At 43.1% G+C, this 16,919-nt stretch overlaps 1 protein-coding gene across 1 annotated transcript in view; it reads left to right on the forward strand.

Annotated features, from left to right (window-relative positions):
- Positions 1–16,919, forward strand: part of AOX1 (aldehyde oxidase 1) — a 67,437-nt gene that overhangs the window by 39,448 nt on the left and 11,070 nt on the right. The window contains exons 21-27 of the mRNA XM_040971954.1: positions 4,095–4,219; positions 5,695–5,828; positions 7,140–7,227; positions 9,682–9,768; positions 10,573–10,764; positions 11,325–11,552; positions 16,319–16,414. Coding sequence (XP_040827888.1) covers positions 4,095–4,219; positions 5,695–5,828; positions 7,140–7,227; positions 9,682–9,768; positions 10,573–10,764; positions 11,325–11,552; positions 16,319–16,414 — 950 coding nt within the window. The remainder of the gene's footprint in view (positions 1–4,094; positions 4,220–5,694; positions 5,829–7,139; positions 7,228–9,681; positions 9,769–10,572; positions 10,765–11,324; positions 11,553–16,318; positions 16,415–16,919) is intronic.

Consider the following 16,919-nt stretch of genomic DNA (forward strand, 5'->3'; position numbering starts at 1 on the left):
CAGTGTGACCCACCTGGGTCTTAGCTCTGTGATACTGGCACTTTTCAGGGCTTAGTATATCATTTAAAATTCTATGAATGAAATGAAAGCAGTCTCGAAGGCATGCTGTGAAGATGGTAAGGGTAACCGTGAGCAGCAGCAATGGTCAGCAGATTTTTTGAGGATTTTGGCACTGGTCCCTGGCAAAGGATGCCTGCGAGTGAGTTCACACTTTGGCGGGTGTTCATTTCTCAAACCCAGTGTTGGCAAGATTTTCTTGCTGAGAATTAACAGGGGTATTTGCGAAACCTAGATTTTTCTGAGCCTTTTCTTAGAATTCTGGAGCTGGGAGCTCCATGACAGACAAGGAAAGTGTCTTCCAGGTGATGCTTTAGGTTGGTAAAATGTGGTTAAGGTTGAAAGTGTAAGTTGATTTGAGCATGCAGAAGGAGAGGTTATGTCTGGAGCATCAAGTCTCTGGCTTATGCATCTGCACATCAGCCTAATGGCTGGTTCTTGCTGTATCAAGTTTTTGGGTGAGAATTCAGTTATGCATTTTTCTCTTGACATCTGTCATTATTATCTGATCCATTTAGATAGCCTATTTAATCTATCTGTTACTTGATTTTTCAATTGTTACTGCCTCCCAACAGCCCCCATTGCTGAGTGAGGAAGTGACATTGGAGTCTTTTAAGGACATTTGTCCTATTCTTCAGTCTCTATCCTCATGAATCACTAATTTAAGCCTGGTTTTCCTCTCCTCTGCCATTGTTACTTGGATTAAGAATTTTTAATTAGTTAATTTTCATGAGCAGTGACTGGGGCCATAATCTTGGGCAGTATCAGAGCAGTACTTTATCCGCTGCTTAGGAAAATAGGTGTTCCATGAAAGAAATACTTCAAAGACAAAATATGCCCAACACCACATCAAGCCTCAGGGGGTGTTCCTGGAAGGTGAGACGCTGTTTGTTTGGCGCACTGTGCAGTATAGCTGGGTCCCAGATAATTTTGAAGTCTTTGCACTACAAATTGTTTAATACCCGAATTTACGTATGTACCCACCGAGGCCAGAGAGGCCATCTGGCCTCCCTGAGCTGGAGTCTGTGGTCTTTTGTCTGCAGGACCCTGCTTTACGTTTTCCTCTTCAAAGCCCTGCCAGCGGGGCTGGTCCTCACACTGGGCAGTAGCCAAGGATCTCTGAGGCAGGACCTGCAAGAGATGCCCGTGGTGATTTTTTTCCCCCCACAACCTTGTTCTAGGGAACAAGGGACAGATAGAATTTTTTAAGAAATAAATAAAATATTTATTTATTTATTTGAAAACCAGAGTTAGAGAGACAGGGCAAACAGAGAAAGAAAGAAATCTTTTAGCACTGACTCACTCCCCACATGGCCACAATGGCCAGGGTTGGGCCACACTGAAGCTGCCAGATGGGAACAGCTTTTTCCAGGTCTCCCATGTGGATGGCAGGGGACAGGCACGTCGGCCATTGTTTCCTGCTTTCTCAGGTGCATGAGCAGAGAGCTGGATGGGAAGCGGAGCAGCCAGGACTTGAACCAGTGCTTGTTTGTGGTGCGAGCATCATAAGCAGCAGCTTTAACTAACATACCACAATGCTGGCTGGTAGATATTTTTGGTGACTTTTTGGTTTCTAAGGATCTCTTATTAAAATGTAAATTACCCTGGAGAAATCACTCCTAAATCCATGGTAGGATAAAATTTCACCACAAGGGTTATTGGATCAGTACCCTAAGGTTTAGAGGGCACGGAAGGTGGGAGGACCCAGGGGTGGGTGGTACAGTAGCACAGGGCTCTAACCTCCTGCCTGTTCTGCCAGTTGAAGCAGTAACAGTTCCATCCACTGTTGTTTTCAGCTGTTTATTTTTAAATAAAGGGTTTTATTTTCAGGATTCATTTATTTTGAATGGAAAGACAGATTTACTGAGAAAAGGGGAGGCAGAGAGAAAGACCTTCCATCTGCCACTGACTCATTCTCCAAATAGCCACAACAGTGAGAGCTGAACCAATCCAAAGGCAGGAGCCAGGAGCTTCTTTTGGATCTCCAATGCAGGTCTTAAGGGCTTTAGCCAGCCTCCACTGCTTTCCTAGGCTACAAGCAGAAAGCTGGGTGGGAAGAGGAGCAGCTGAGACACGAACCTGGTGCCATATGAAGTTCCGGCCCTTGCAGACCGGATTAGTCAGTGGAGCTAACGCACTGGTCCGAAATAAAGTGAATATTTAACAAGATAAATTCTAAGCCAATAGACATAAAATATAATGACACTCTAAGCTGTCAACTGGAGCCTCATATGGGTTTTCAGACTTGGATGAAAGCTTAAGTTGAAATTAAGGTCTGGGTTCTTGCAATCCTAATGTTTATGGTTTATGTGTGCAGCGGGGTCTCATTGTTCCTCTGCACTGTTTCTTTACTCAGATCCCAGATGTCACAGGAAGTAGTTCAGTATAAAATATAACTGAATAAGTGCTTCAAATGGTTTGCAAGTCACCATTACTGAAATGTGAAAGGTTCTGCCTTCTATCTGACATGATGCTGGTCGCAATGTGTTCTGTTCTCTGCTTCTCAGCTGGAATGGTTCTAAAATTGTGCTTGGTCTTTCTATGTATCACTGACTTTCATTTGTGTCAAGTGTCTTTACATAATCGCTCCCTAAAGCCTTTTTATGATGGCTGCTTTAAAACGCCAGCATCTGTGTTACTTGGCATTGTCATCTCTTGTTTCTTCTCATCAGGACCTTGAGATCTTCCTGCTTCTTGGTATGATAGGTGATTTATTTTTTTTCAAATTGTATGCTGAAAGCTTTGAATATTATGAGACCCTGAATCTCACTGAAATCTCCTCTTTTCTCTTTAATGGTGGCTGTTTTGACCCTGTACTTGGTGGGGAGATTGCCAGGTGCAGAGTGTAGGTTCCTATGTGGCTTCCACTGACCCCACTGGACAGAGGGGCCAGGGCCCTCATTTCAGCCTGAGACATGGAGATGTAGCTCCCCATTCAGTCTTTGCAGGCAGGGCTGCAGCTTTTCCTGTGGGGTTCAGCTGAGGGCAGTGCTTATTGTCTAAAAGATCTGTGTCATCTGAATCTTTTCCTGTCGTGATCCTTTGGCTAGAGAAAGAATTGGGTAGACTTTTGGTTTTTTTTTTTTTCTGTCTTTGCCTGTAGGTGCTTTGTAACTGCTGACTTCTTGCAGGTAAAAGACCAGGAATGACTATTATAAGGCCCCTTGAACCCACCAGTGGTTAGCCTTCTCTTCTTCATCTTTCAGAGTCTTTTATCAACTGGAAATAAAAATACAGAAAGACGAATCTCTAAGAACAGGGTTTACTTGGGAATAATGTACAGGAGGTAGAATTGCCATCTGGGCATACACATGGAGCAGGGTGGACTCCAGGGTATCAAACAAATAAAAAGTTCGGGCTTTGCTGGGGAAAGCAGAGGTTATGCAAGTTGTTTGGAAAGAAAGTTAACTGGCCCTGGCAATGTGTGGATCTGGCAAGTTGTGATTGGTGCAAAGTCAGCTATTGGCAGATAAGGTTTGAATTCTTAGCATTACCATCAGGCCCTTGAGGTTTGGGGTTGAGCTTGAGAGACAGTTTGTGAAAGGGCTTATATGACCTAAGTGTTTTCCCCATGGTCTCCTGATACTGTTTTTCTTGTGTCTCACAAGAATGACTCCAGTTTGTACAGCCCGTGTTCACATCCCTTGTGTTGTTTACCACATGATGCTTGGGGTTGCTCTCAGCATTTAACAGGAAGAATAGAAATAAATGCACCCATTTCATCTTATCCTAAACAGAACATCTCAGGAACAAAATATTCTGACTCTCAAAAGTCACTTACCTTTCCTTGGGGCTATATTATCTAGCATTTTGGCAGACAGCAGAATCCTCCCTCCCCACAAAGCTTTACCTTCCAGTCTGCAGGTGTACCAAAAGCTTCATGCAGTTGTTTGTGGGTCTTCATTGTGCAGCCTTGCATCTTGCGCAGCAGAAATACCATCAAAGAATTTCTGCATGATGGAGTGGCTGCAGAAATACACTGCCCATTGCTTCTGAGTGCTTCTTGGCTTAATGTGTGTGTGCTTTTTTCATAACAGGTGAAATACATATGGGAGGCCAGGAACATTTTTACATGGAAACCCATAGTGCACTTGTCATTCCCAAAGGAGAGGATCAAGAAATGGATGTCTATGTATCTACACAATTTCCCAAATTTGTACAGGTACTGCAAAGCTATTATTTCATGGTTAATGGTTTCTACCAGCAAAATTTACCAAGAGCAATTAGAGACAAAAGCATCATTTCTTTAGAAACTGAGAAAATATTGAGCACTAAATGAGCATATTGATTTAGGTGTTAGGAGCCATACAGTTTCAGAGTTTTCAAAGTTGTGTTATTGACATAGCAGCCTTTCTGTTGGAAATCTGTAGCCTTAAAACCAATCAAGTAATCGGTCAATCTCTTTTGCTATGCTTTTGGCACTGTTAGTAACACAAAAGAAAAAAGTACATCATACCTAATACAGCTGAAGATGTCACAACACAGCATTGGCAAAGGTAAAGCCATCTGCTACATCAGCCTCAGCAAAATCTAACTTGGCAGAGGAACTCAGGGAAAGGAGAGAATTTATGGTAGAATGGGATTCACCCAGGAAGTTTCATAGAAAAGTCTTGTTTGGATTTATAGTTACTGTGAGATTTGCATAAATGGTAGAAGAGATGGGCCATTTTTAGACAATTCCACAGCAAACTAAATGCCACTCATTTATTCAGTCACTTAATGTCTTCTGCAAGTATTTGTTGTCTGTGTTCCATTTTCCAGGCAACATGCATGTATGAAGGGAGGGGGTGACATATGACTGCCCAAACTCAGATTAGGGGTATGTTTAGGGAAGGTTGTAGTCAAACATCAGGGTCAAAGTAAAAGAAGACAAGTAAAGGAATCTTAGTAGGTCATAAGCAGCATCTGTTGTTATCAGAGGAGTAAGAATGAGAGGATGTAGACAATGGGGTCTTGTAGAAGGTACGCCTTTCTTAGAGTCAGAGGAGCGCCATCCCAGACGCTCTATGATATTGGGTCCCTGATTTCATCACCTAAGGCCCCCCATCCATGAAACCCAGTTGTTAAGACTAAATGATCTCTAAGAGCAATATGGCAAAGAGGAATGGGGCGTTTCCAGGGGGAGATCAGTGGGTCAATGTTGGTAGTAATCCAAGTAGGAGGTAGGATGTGCTCCTTCTTCTGTGAGATAGGGGCGGGAGCCCAAGCTGAGGGAGGCCTGGAAGGCCACGGAACCTCACTGCTACAGGAAGTATAGCCCTGAGAACTAGAGTGGAAAGAATATTCTGGGTTTGATTTATGGGGAGAACACACAAAGTATCACTAAAAATTTCCATTGTTACTTAAAGGGCTATTTGATATAAATAATAGTTTTGGCAATCTAAGTGTAGCCAATAGCTTTGGGATCAGTTGGAAATGCATGCCAGGCTTATTGGATATTGCTCTATTATTTATGAAAGTTACATAAGCCATGTGTCATATTTAACATTATGGAATAAAAATACATTCTTGTTATCATACCCCTATTTTAGGGAACGATATCTTTTTGTTATGGTCATGAATATGACAATGATAGATTGTCACGCTCAGGTCCTGTTGAAGATGGACCAGATCAATGAGAAGTGTTGTCATTCACAGGACATAGTTGCGGCAACCTTGAAGCTCCCAATTAATAAGGTCATGTGTCATGTCAAACGCGTTGGTGGGTCATTTGGTGGGAAGACGTTTAAGTCCGGTATTTTGGCTGCCATTGCTGCGTTTGCTGCCAACAAGTAAGTGGGGAAAAAATCTGCTAAATATATTAAAAATAAAATGAAGTCACAAAGAAAATTCTCATTAGAAGGCTTAATGAAGAATTTGGGCCAAGATGATTTTAAAATTGCACATCATTTACACATGTCTTCTTTGTTCTGTAAATGTATGTACTAGAAAAGCGAATTCAATTCTTAAAAAGAATGAAACCCACAGTACAAACATTATAATACCTGAGAAGTAGTAGAGGTAGTTAAAATCAAGGCCTGGGCCCAGCACAGTAGCCTAGAGGCTAAAGTCCTCACCTTGAGCGCGCTAGGATCCCACATGGGCACAGGTTCTAATCCTGGCAGCCCCGCTTCCCATTCAACTCCCTGCTTGTGGCCCGGGAAAGCAGTGGAGGACGGCTCAAAGCCTTGGGACCCTGCACCCACGTGGAGAGTCAAAAGAGGCTCTGAGCTCCTGACTTTGGATTGGCTTAGCTCCAGCCATTGCAGCCACTTGGCGATTGAATCAACAACAGATGGAAGATCTTCCTTTCTGTCTTTCCTCCTCTCTGTATATATGACTTTCTAATAAAAATAAAATAAAACTTTGAAAAAAAGCAAGGCCTGAGTGAGCATGGCATTGCTCGTTCATAGCACCTGAATACACCTGTATTCATAGAGGGTTCTGTGTATAACCTTTTGGATCATCTGTATCTTTAGATGTATAAGTAGTTACATGGATGATGGAGTGACAGATTCTATCGATTTAGGTGGGAACTTTGCATTGCTTATGCCTTCATTTATTTTTCACTGTTGTTTTGCTTTGAGGATCTTGAAACATTAGGAAAATTAAGGAAAACATAGGAAATTATCTTTGGAGCAGGCCTGTCTAGAAGATTTAATTTCTTTTTCAAATAACATATGGTAGATCCTTGTCTTAAGAACCAAAAAGACTTTGATTCCAGATGTTTCCCATCAAGAAGTCAGCTCCCACTTGAGTTCTTCCACTAATAACCAATCTTAAGACATAGGCTGGGACCAGTTACCTGTAGCTGAGGTTGCAATCACAGTGGGAAATATCCAAAAGCAGTACCATGGAGCCACTGGCACCCACAAACCTCCATCTGCCAAGTGGCAAATGCCAGGCCTTAAGCCCTGGCCTAACGGAGGACAGGCACCCTATGCCTGAGGTCGGCAGAGGCTGGGTGTGTGAGTGATTCCGGTGGTTTGTGATGCCTGCAAACATCACTGAGGCTCGTATTGGGAGTAACACAAGCCCTAGGGACTACAGGTGGTAAGAAAATTATTTACTTTTTTTTTGTTGTCCTCCCCCCCCCCCCGTAGACATGGTCATGCAGTCCGTTGTATTCTGGAACGAGGAGAAGACATGTTAATTACTGGAGGCCGTCATCCTTACCTGGGAAAGTACAAAGTGAGTCCAAGAGGAAGGGGTGGGGATGATTTACTTTATGGAAATAACATTCCATCGACGCTGGTCATCTCCATTGGGGTTCGCAGTGAGCAAAACAACAGTGGTGTGTCTGTGGAACTTTCCATCCTTGTGCTGACTGCTGAATTCCTGGCTGATCCACTTTGCGCCCAGATGTCAGTTTAAGAAAAAGCACTGACTGGTACCTGTGGCTCCTGTCGGGTGATTAGTTGGCAAACATGAACATATACTTTTGTGAAAGCAGATCTGACAACCATACTTATTCTCGCATGCGGAAGAAGTAAAAATAGAATAATTCCTTGAACAATAGTGCTTTGTAAAATTGCAGTTATTTGTGAGTGAGTTCCTCGCTTTTCAGTATATCAAAAATACTTTTATGAAACTATATCCGGGAAAAATTTATATAGTAAAACTAATTATTCTTTTACTTTATAAGAAACAATTGTACTTGTCACATTGGGCCAACTGCTTTAACGAACACCTCAAACCTCTCAGGAACTTAGACTCTTGCTGTGTCTTTTCTGCCCAAGTAACAGCCCAGTGTTATCAGCCAGGGTTAGAGCTCTGCTCCACCAAACTCTGCAGAGACTTGAGGTTTTTTGTTTTTGTTTGTTTTTGTTTTGTTTTGTTTTTCAGCAGTTTCCCCTACCATCTCCTCAGACTGCACTGTCCAATGCAGTAACAGTTCGACATATGCCTATTTACATTCCCAGTTAAATGAAACTACATTAAATAAAATTAAAATTCATTTCCACAGCTGCATTAGCTGCATTCCAAGTGCTCATTAGTCATGTATGTACATGGTGGATAGTGCAAACACAGACTGTTACCCTGCTTGGCTCTACCCTAAGGACCCAGAGTCCTCCTTGGGACTTGCTGCAGAGGGCAGCAGGCAAGGAAAGGAAATGAGAGAACATCAAGTATGCCATGGTACAAGCTGCACTCATGATGCATCTTGTTCCAGCCTGCCTTTGGCTAGAACTTTGTCATCTCACTTCAAGGGTGATGGGGAAATGTGATTATTCTGTGTGTGTTCAGGAGGAAAGAGCATGGTTTGTTGAATGCACAACTTTGCCGCTGCCACAACTGGCTTACCTGAATAAACACTTCTTGAAGATAATGATTGTACCTACTTCCAGCCAAATTCACTGTAAACTATATTTTGAAATTAGTTCAGTCCTAGAATATTTATAAGAGTAATTTTTTTTCCTGAAAGAGATTACTTGAATGGGGAGTGGAAATGAGATTTACACATCTGGAGATATTAAGAAAGCAAAAAAAAAAAAAAAACCCACAGAAATCCCAAGTTCAGAATTAAAGCACTCTTAGTAAAACCACAGGAAGAGAGAAGTATGAGTTGCAGTAGGCATGGAAGACATCTTATGGGCCTCCAAGAATAGGTAGACAAGAAGAAGGCAGGAGACACTAAGGAGAGGACGAGCAAACACATCAACATGGAACAGACATGGAGTTTTGGAAGGGGCAGGGCAGAGGAGACAGAGGGAATTAGAATACAAAGAGCTCACTGGAAAATAGAGGATAGATCAGTTGGTCTAAATGATGCCTGATTGAGAGGGCCTAGAGTCTAAAAATGAAAAGTTCAGACTTAATCTCTTAAGAAGAAAGGAAACTGAGTTAATCCTTGACCAATCGATTGCCTTATTTAGACACAGATACTTTGGGGAGGGTGATCTGTTGGCAACAAGCTGGATGGCCAGGTGAGGAGAGAGCATGGAGCAGGTGCGTCAGCAATCAGCAGCTGATGTGAACTTTGATTTATAAGACATGGAATAAATGAGTCATAGAGCCACTATAATGTGAAATAGGATAAAATTTGATAGGGAAATCTGGTGGGTGTGGCTTCTCCCCTTATCTTTCCCCTTCCTCCAGATACAGCAAGAAAAAAAAATTACACAAAATAATAATAAAAAAAAGAAAATCTGATGAGAAGACTAGAGAATAAAATCACAAACATGGCTTCAAGTTTCTTGGCAGAAGAGACAAGTTGGAAGAGAGTCAGGAAGGAGGGAGATTGTGAGGTTGTATCTGGAAGAAAATGACAAAAGGACAATGAAGTAGAAGTGTCCTTCTCTCACAAGGATGTTTGCTGGATGATGATAATGGAAACTATTGTCATCATGGTGGTAATGAAAACTGTGAGAGATAGTGTTTTCTCATGTGGAGGACAGGAAGTAACATTAATAGTATTTATAATGACAGTGGCAATGATTTAGATTTAGAACACTTACCTGAAATTTTCCATGCATTTTATGACTTATTTCTGTTTCACAGATAGCCAGAGAAGTTACATGGTTTGCCCAGTCATTTGTTTAAAGAATCACTGCCAAACCTAGTGGAGGGTTCACAGGCAACAAAGCAAAGTTTAAAAGGCATGGCTCCCAAGACTAGTATTAAAGATCAGTTCTCTTCCCCCAGGTTGGGTTCATGAACGACGGCAGGATCATGGCCTTGGACATGGAGCATTATGGCAATGCAGGCTGCACCCTGGATGAGTCATTACTTGTAAGTGTTTTTAAAAAGCAAGTTCATGTTCTGCAAACAGCATTATGTGGAATCGCCCAATTCAGACAATGTTTAATACTTAAAGAACATTTAATTATAAAAACAAGGAGACCATCATTTCAGGGATAGCCAAGTGTTACTTCCTGGTACCCATGACTAAGCCCAGTGATCCTGGCTATGCCTGAGTCCATGTTACCTTCAAGCTTGCTCTATGTAGAACTCTCACCACACTCAAATGCCAAACCCAGTTCTCTGAATTTTGGCCCTGTTGGCATTTTGGATTTGGATAACTATTGTAGCGGCTGTCTTGTGCATGAAAGGATGTTGAACACCATCCTTAGCTTCTACCCAGCAGATGTCAGTGAGCCCCACTCTGAATCTTAATAGCCAAAACTGTCCCCAGGCCTTGTCATGTATCTGTAGAAGGTGGAAATGAAGGGCCAGGGCTGGGGTCAGGATTACTTCTTGTTGAGTTTCAGTGTGTTAGATAAAATAGTTCTCCAAATATGGCATTCACTACATTCTGTAGACTCAGATTGAATGTTTCAAGGGCTTTGGGATATATTTGAAACTTATAAAAAAGCATTTGCTCTAAAATGTGAAAATTTTAAATAATGATTTCAAAAGAGAATGTGTTCCTATCTTTCAAAAGCACTTGATAGTAGTATGTTTTTGTTTTGGGCATGGATATATTTTTGCATGTTCTCTGTGAAGAGGAGCTGTCACTTCTGGCTGGGTTCTGATCCAGGCCTCAGGGTACAGAGGGTTTGAGGATCTTAACACATCAATTCTTGGTTCCTGCAGGTGATAGAAATGGGACTTCTGAAAATGGAAAACGCATACAAGCTCCCCAACGTGCGCTGCCGGGGCAGGGTGTGCAAAACCAATCTTCCCTCCAACACGGCTCTTCGTGGCTTTGGCTTTCCCCAGGCGGGGCTGATCATCGAGTCCTGCATCGCAGACGTTGCAGCCAAATGTGGCTTGCCCCCCGAGAAGGTAACACTTAATTAGACTGATGTATAAAAGATTTGAAATTTCCAAGTAAGAGGGCTCATGGGGGATCATTCAGGTGGGGAATTTGAGATGGGGGTGGGAGTTGGATGATTTGCCCCAAGAGCTCTAAAGTTCAGTGGTCCTTGTCTTGTAGGGACTGCTCCTCAGTCACCCTGGAGGCAGAGCATTCTGAGGAGTGAGCATCAGATTCTTATCTGAGAATCCTGTGATGAGTTCCCATTGACTAGGGGGAAATAACCGCTACTAACAGGTTCCATTAAGCTCTTGTCCCTAACATCTCAACTAATTGCCATAAAGTTTGCATTACAGTTGTTAATCTGGTCTTCATTCAGTTCCTTATGTCTCAGCCACCCCACTTTATTCGTTAACAGGGCCTCCTCCCTCCCTGACATCTCTTCCATTCCCAGACCCTGGAGTGGAGTGAGGGTGGGAAGACATGTTGAATGCTCTCACTTACAGAGTGGGCGCTCAGAAGGACATAGGGTTGGGTGATACTACATCTGCTGGAGTTTTCCCCTTGCCTTTAATTTCTTCTTTCACAGGTCCGAACAATAAACTTGTTCAAGGAAATTGACGAAACACCCTATAAGCAAGAGATTAATGCCAAGAAACTGATCCAGTCTTGGAATGAATGCATGACCAAGTCTTCTTACTCCCTGAGGAAAGTGGCTGTGGAGAAGTTCAATGCGGAAAATTACTGGAAGAAGAGAGGGCTGGCCATCATCCCACTCAAGTATCCTGTGGGTCTTGGCTCGATTATCTATGGCCAGGTGAGTTCTGCAGACACAGTGGGAATGTGAATGGAGAAGTCTGGGAACCTGCTCTCACAGTTTAATTTCTTTAATTGACAAAATAAATCCCCTTGCATGGCTGCTAAACCCACTTGCTGTTCTTACTCTTCATCCCTCATGAAACTAAATCTTAATAACTGGTAAAGGACTGACCTATGCTACCTTATGTATGAGGGTGTTTCAAAAAAATTCATGGCAATGGAATTTTAACAATTAGTTTGGGCAAAAAAAATCATAATCCATGTATAGTTTTTATAAAATGCATTTCCATGAAAATTTCAAAGACCCCATTATACACAAGACTGCCTTTTGCCCCTTACACAACAAAAAACAAAGATTTTTATTTTTCACACACACAAAAATATAGTTAATTAAAAGAAAGGGAGAGGAAAATAGTTTGTGAGCAGTGAATCTCCATTTTGGGGTAAACTGACCATTGCCGAAGGGTCAAGCAGGGCCATCTGACTATCAAAATATTCTCCATTGTTACGGATCTTCTGGAAACCCTGCAGTGCAGGCTGTAGGTGCAGACACGCTGCCTCCATCCTGTGATTCTGGCCTATTGCCCTCCTCAACACTTTCTCAAAAGATAAGTAAAAATAATGCTGTGGAGCATCCAGCATGTTACAAATCCTTTTAGAGTTGATCTCATTAGACCTTCAGAACAACCTATAGATTTTTAGTTTGTTTGTTTGTATCATCATTTTAACAATTAGAAAACTGAAGCTCGTCGAGTAGAAAGAACATGCCCGAAGTCCACAGCCAGCAGCAGCAGAGCTGGGGAAACAGCCCATGTTGGAACAGCTTTCAACAGCTTTCTGATGTATCCTGAGCTGGGTCCCCAGACTTCCTTCAGCTGGGAGCTGACGTGGAAGTTGCTCAGCAGGGACAAACTCCAGAACAGCCAGCAATGCCTGTTCCTTCTCAAAGGCTGCTGGAAGGCCCACCCAGGAAGCTTCTGCACTGGAGACATTTGGATGAGTTGGGGATGGATCAAGCTGCTTCTGAGAAGGCCTGTGTGGAAAGACTGTAATCTGAAACAAGACAAATAGAGGAAGGTGTCAGCGATGGTGGTCGGGTGCCTCTCTGTGAATTTGTAATCTCCCACATGATTCAAATACCTGCATCTTCGTTGGTGAAGTATGAGTATCTCTGTATGAAAGGAGGGGAAACAGTAGCCCTTAGATTCCTTCTGTGGCCTAAGGGCATCTGTTAAGTGGCAGGACAAGGATTTGACTTCAGTGGTGCCTGGCCTCAGACTCCATGTGGCTCTAATAGTTCCGCATTGCTCCCAGACCCACAGGTACCCCTTACCTAACCACTAAGGGGGTCAAACATGCCTAGCCTGTGATGTACTGGTTGGCTAAATATGAACCCTGAAGGGCACAGACAGTATTTACCTCTCTGTTTCCCATGCCTTACCACAGCACCTGGCAGAGTAGAATCCAAGCTGGTTGAATGGCTAAGACATTTTGGAAACACGTGGGATTAAAGCTAACTTTTCACCGGTGCCAGCAATTGTTGCTTGAAGATTGAAATTTCACCCACTGAGTCCTCTATTTATGTTGGAGAACCATCTGTTCCAATGCTCCAATTGTGGCAATTTTGTAGATGAAGCTTTTGTGGAATTATCTTTTGTGGTGCTAACAATGAACCATCCGGTGGTGCCACTTAACTGAACCAAATTTGACATTGTAAATGGCTCAAGGAGATTGCAGCACCACATGGAACAAATTACTCTGTGCTCTCTGGTAGAAACGCTGCCCTAGACATGCAGGCAGAGTGCTGTTGCCAGCAGGGCTGCACAATGTAGGAATCATGCAATCCACTGTAATTGTAGCTCAGTCACCATGCGCTAAGTCCAGCTACCAATTACACCTGCACTCTGCAGATTGAAGGTCAAATCCAATCTACAAACCTAAGGGACAGACAAGTGCTATTCTATTGCAGATTCACATATCAGACAGACATTTCCTGAACATATAGTATGTATGAGATACTGTGTTGCATTGCAAGGGATGCCTCAGGACATCATTTAGTGGGGAGGGGTTCATATTCTAGCAGAGTACAATGAAGAGCCCTGCCGTGGAGCCCAGAAGTGAGTGTCATAGCTGACACCACCCACCATCTATGCACAGCTCCAGGACTTTGGGTAGAGGATAACCTAGTTAGTTGTATTATTTTGAGAACAAATGACTAAGAACACAAAATGATGTTTCCATGAATGGTGTGTCAGTAGAGAGTGAAACAGGCTTTGCTGCAGCTACCCAGGGTCCTTGTGCATAGCTACAATGGCTCAAGATTCAGAATTTCAGGGGGAGGTATTTGGCACAGCAATTAAAGTACCATATGGGACAACAGCATCCCATATGGAGTGTCTGGATTCAAATCTTTTGTGTGTTTCTGGTCCAGCTTCCCACTAATGTGTTCCCTGAGAGGCAGGAGATAATGACTCAGGTATTTGATTTCCTGTCACCCACTTGGAGACTCAGATTGCATTTCAGGTTCCTGGTTGAGGCCTGGCCCAGTTCCTCATCTGTTGTGGCCATTTGATGAGTGAACCATGGGGAAGAAGATATTTCCATGTCTCTTTTTCTCCCTGTCTCTCAAAATGTGGGGGGGAAAAAATCATTCTTGGATTTGCCTTCCCTTTGGCTGTGCATGTTTGTGTTTCTCCTCAAACAAAAGGGGCACCTTGATGCTTCCATTTATCTGCTCGTCAGATAAATGAAGCTTGTTTTCACGACTGAAAATGTCTGAATTGGAAGAATAGACACTCTTATTTATTTATTTATTTTATTTGGAAGTATATTCACAGAGAAGAGATTGAGGGAGAGATTTATTTTTCATTTACTGGTTCACTCCCCAAAGGGCCACCACAGCCAGAACTGGGCCAGTCTGGAACAAGTAGCCCAGAGCTGGGCCTGTCTGAGTGCTGGAGCTGGGAGCTTCCTTTGGGTCTCCCACATGGGTGCAGGGGCCCAAAGACTTGGGCCATTCCTTGCTGCTTTACTAGGAACATTAGCAGGGAGCTTGATTGGAAGTAGAGCAGCAGGGACCAAATCAGCACCCATGTGGGTTGCTGATACCACAGGCAGAGGTTTAACCTACCATGTGATAGTGCCAGCCCTGTATTTTGATCATCATCTGTTGGGGTAATGTAAACCCTTGGATACCAATAAAGAGACGTGGTCCACAGTCCTTTGGCAGGGAGCAATGACCCAGGAACCCAGTGCTCTCTCTGCATTAATGTGATGTTTGACAGGTTGGTCCACTGACTTTTACTCATGACTGGGGATGCTTACAAATAATCTAGCTGAGCAATTAACGCTTGGTCAGCTTTTAGTTTGCAGAGTAGAAATTTGTTTCTTACCAGGATTTGCTGAAGATTTTTCATTTATGAGTCGTAGGTTAGTGTACAACTCTGTATGAACACTTCGACATTAAGAAACTTAGGTAGCTGAGTTTGACGTGCCTGCTGGCCGACTCAACGCATCTCTGAGGCTGTCACTTTTCAGCTGGGCAGCTGCCAGGGATGCCTTGCAGACTTCCAGGGCCCATGATGTAACCACACAGAAGCATTTTCTCTAAAACCCTGGGCTGCAGTTAGTACTGCTCTTACCCTGGAGAGCTGAAGCGGAGAAGTCATCCCTGTTATCTGTATTCCCTTGGGCTGTCTCCCAGCTCCTTAGCACAGACTGACTAGCCAGAAGACAGCTTCTTGTCAGTGGCAGACCACATGCCACTTGGCGCCCTGATGCTCTTTATTCCAGAAACCTTCCACTGTGTGAGCACCTTGGTTTGCTCCTGAATCCATGTGGGGAGCTGTGTAATTGGAGAGAAGTTCTTTCAAGTCCTCTGTGAAGTCCAGAACTCTATGGTTTTGGTCCAAGATGCTAATAGGCTGAGCATAGCTCATATTGCTTATGAAGTGCTAGCCAGCTCATCTTACCTAGATTTTCATGTCTCATTTTTTTTTAAGATTCATTTATTTTTATTGGAAAGGCAAGTTTAGAGAGGGTAGGAGAATCAAAGATCTTCCATCTGCTGGTTCACTCCCCAAGTGGCTGTAATAGCTGGAAATGAGCCGATCCGATGCCAGGATTCAGAAGCTTCTTCTGGGTCTCCCACAAGGGGTGCCAGTGTCCCAAGACTTTGGGCCATCATCCATTGTTTTCCCAGGCCACAAACAAGGAGCTGGATGGGAGGTGGCACAGCACATGGAGAACACGAATTGGTGCCCTAATTGGATTCCAGTGCTTTGAAGTGGGAGATTTAGCCAGTTGAGCCATCAGATTAGTCCTTCATGTCTACTTCTCAACAGACAGTTGTCCTCTGCCTTTCCAACCTAACTGTGCTCCACTTCACAATCTAAAATAAAGGTCCCTTCTGAAAGGAACCCTAATATGTCACTACTGCCTCGGGCAGAGCAGGATATCAGGATTTATTTCATAGTCTGAGTGAGCTCCAGCAGTGCAAGGAGCAGTGCAAGTGCGTAGTCCTGTGCCCCACCCCCTGGGGCAAGTGCAGCTCCTAGTGGGGATGAGCATGAAGTAGTGCCTGCCCTGTTCTGAACCGACTCTGCCCAGTGCTCTCAGAGCAGCAGGCAAAGCTTCTCTGTGTACGTTTGGCAGGGGCTGGGGATGGAGAGCAGGGTCATTTCCAAGGCGAATCTGAACTGTCATGATATGTGATAATATCAGCCAAAAACACTCACAAGAACCGATTTTGTCTTTTCTGTTTAGGCTGCTGCCCTGGTTCACATTTATCTAGATGGTTCTGTCCTGATCACTCATGGTGGGATTGAAGTGGGGCAGGGTATCCACACTAGACTAATCCAGGTAAGAATCCAAATGACTGCATTGTGTTGTGGGTGAGCTTGTTGATATGTTCATGAGAGAGATACTATAAATTTGAAATTTCCATTGTAAGAGATAGGAGATGTCAGCCTTGACAGCTGATCCTGGGTAAAAAGGCTGACTTTGTAACCTAATATCTGAAAGAATGGGGACACGAGTCTCAGGCTGTTTCATTGCAAAAGAAAGTTGTTTATTTCTGTGCTGCTTTCCTTTGAGTATATTAGTAACTAAATCAACTTTCTGATTGTGAGGAATAAAAAGCTGTATAATTCTGATGTGCTGCATTATTTTTTGCGTTTACTAAAATTCTGAATAATCAACGATATAAATTACATATGCTACCTCTAGCCAAACTTCAGTTTTTTCTTTGGGCTCATTTTGTTTAATTTTAAGCTGATTGGATACTTTACTAATTTTAATAACATAATCAATAATCAAAAACTTCGAGGAGGCCAAAGAGTATTTTAAGGACTCCACACAGTTCTAC

Source organism: Ochotona curzoniae, unplaced genomic scaffold (assembly GCF_017591425.1).
Source record: "Ochotona curzoniae isolate NIBS_2020 unplaced genomic scaffold, NIBS_Ocur_1.0 contig_2210, whole genome shotgun sequence".
Lineage (NCBI taxonomy): Eukaryota > Metazoa > Chordata > Mammalia > Lagomorpha > Ochotonidae > Ochotona > Ochotona curzoniae.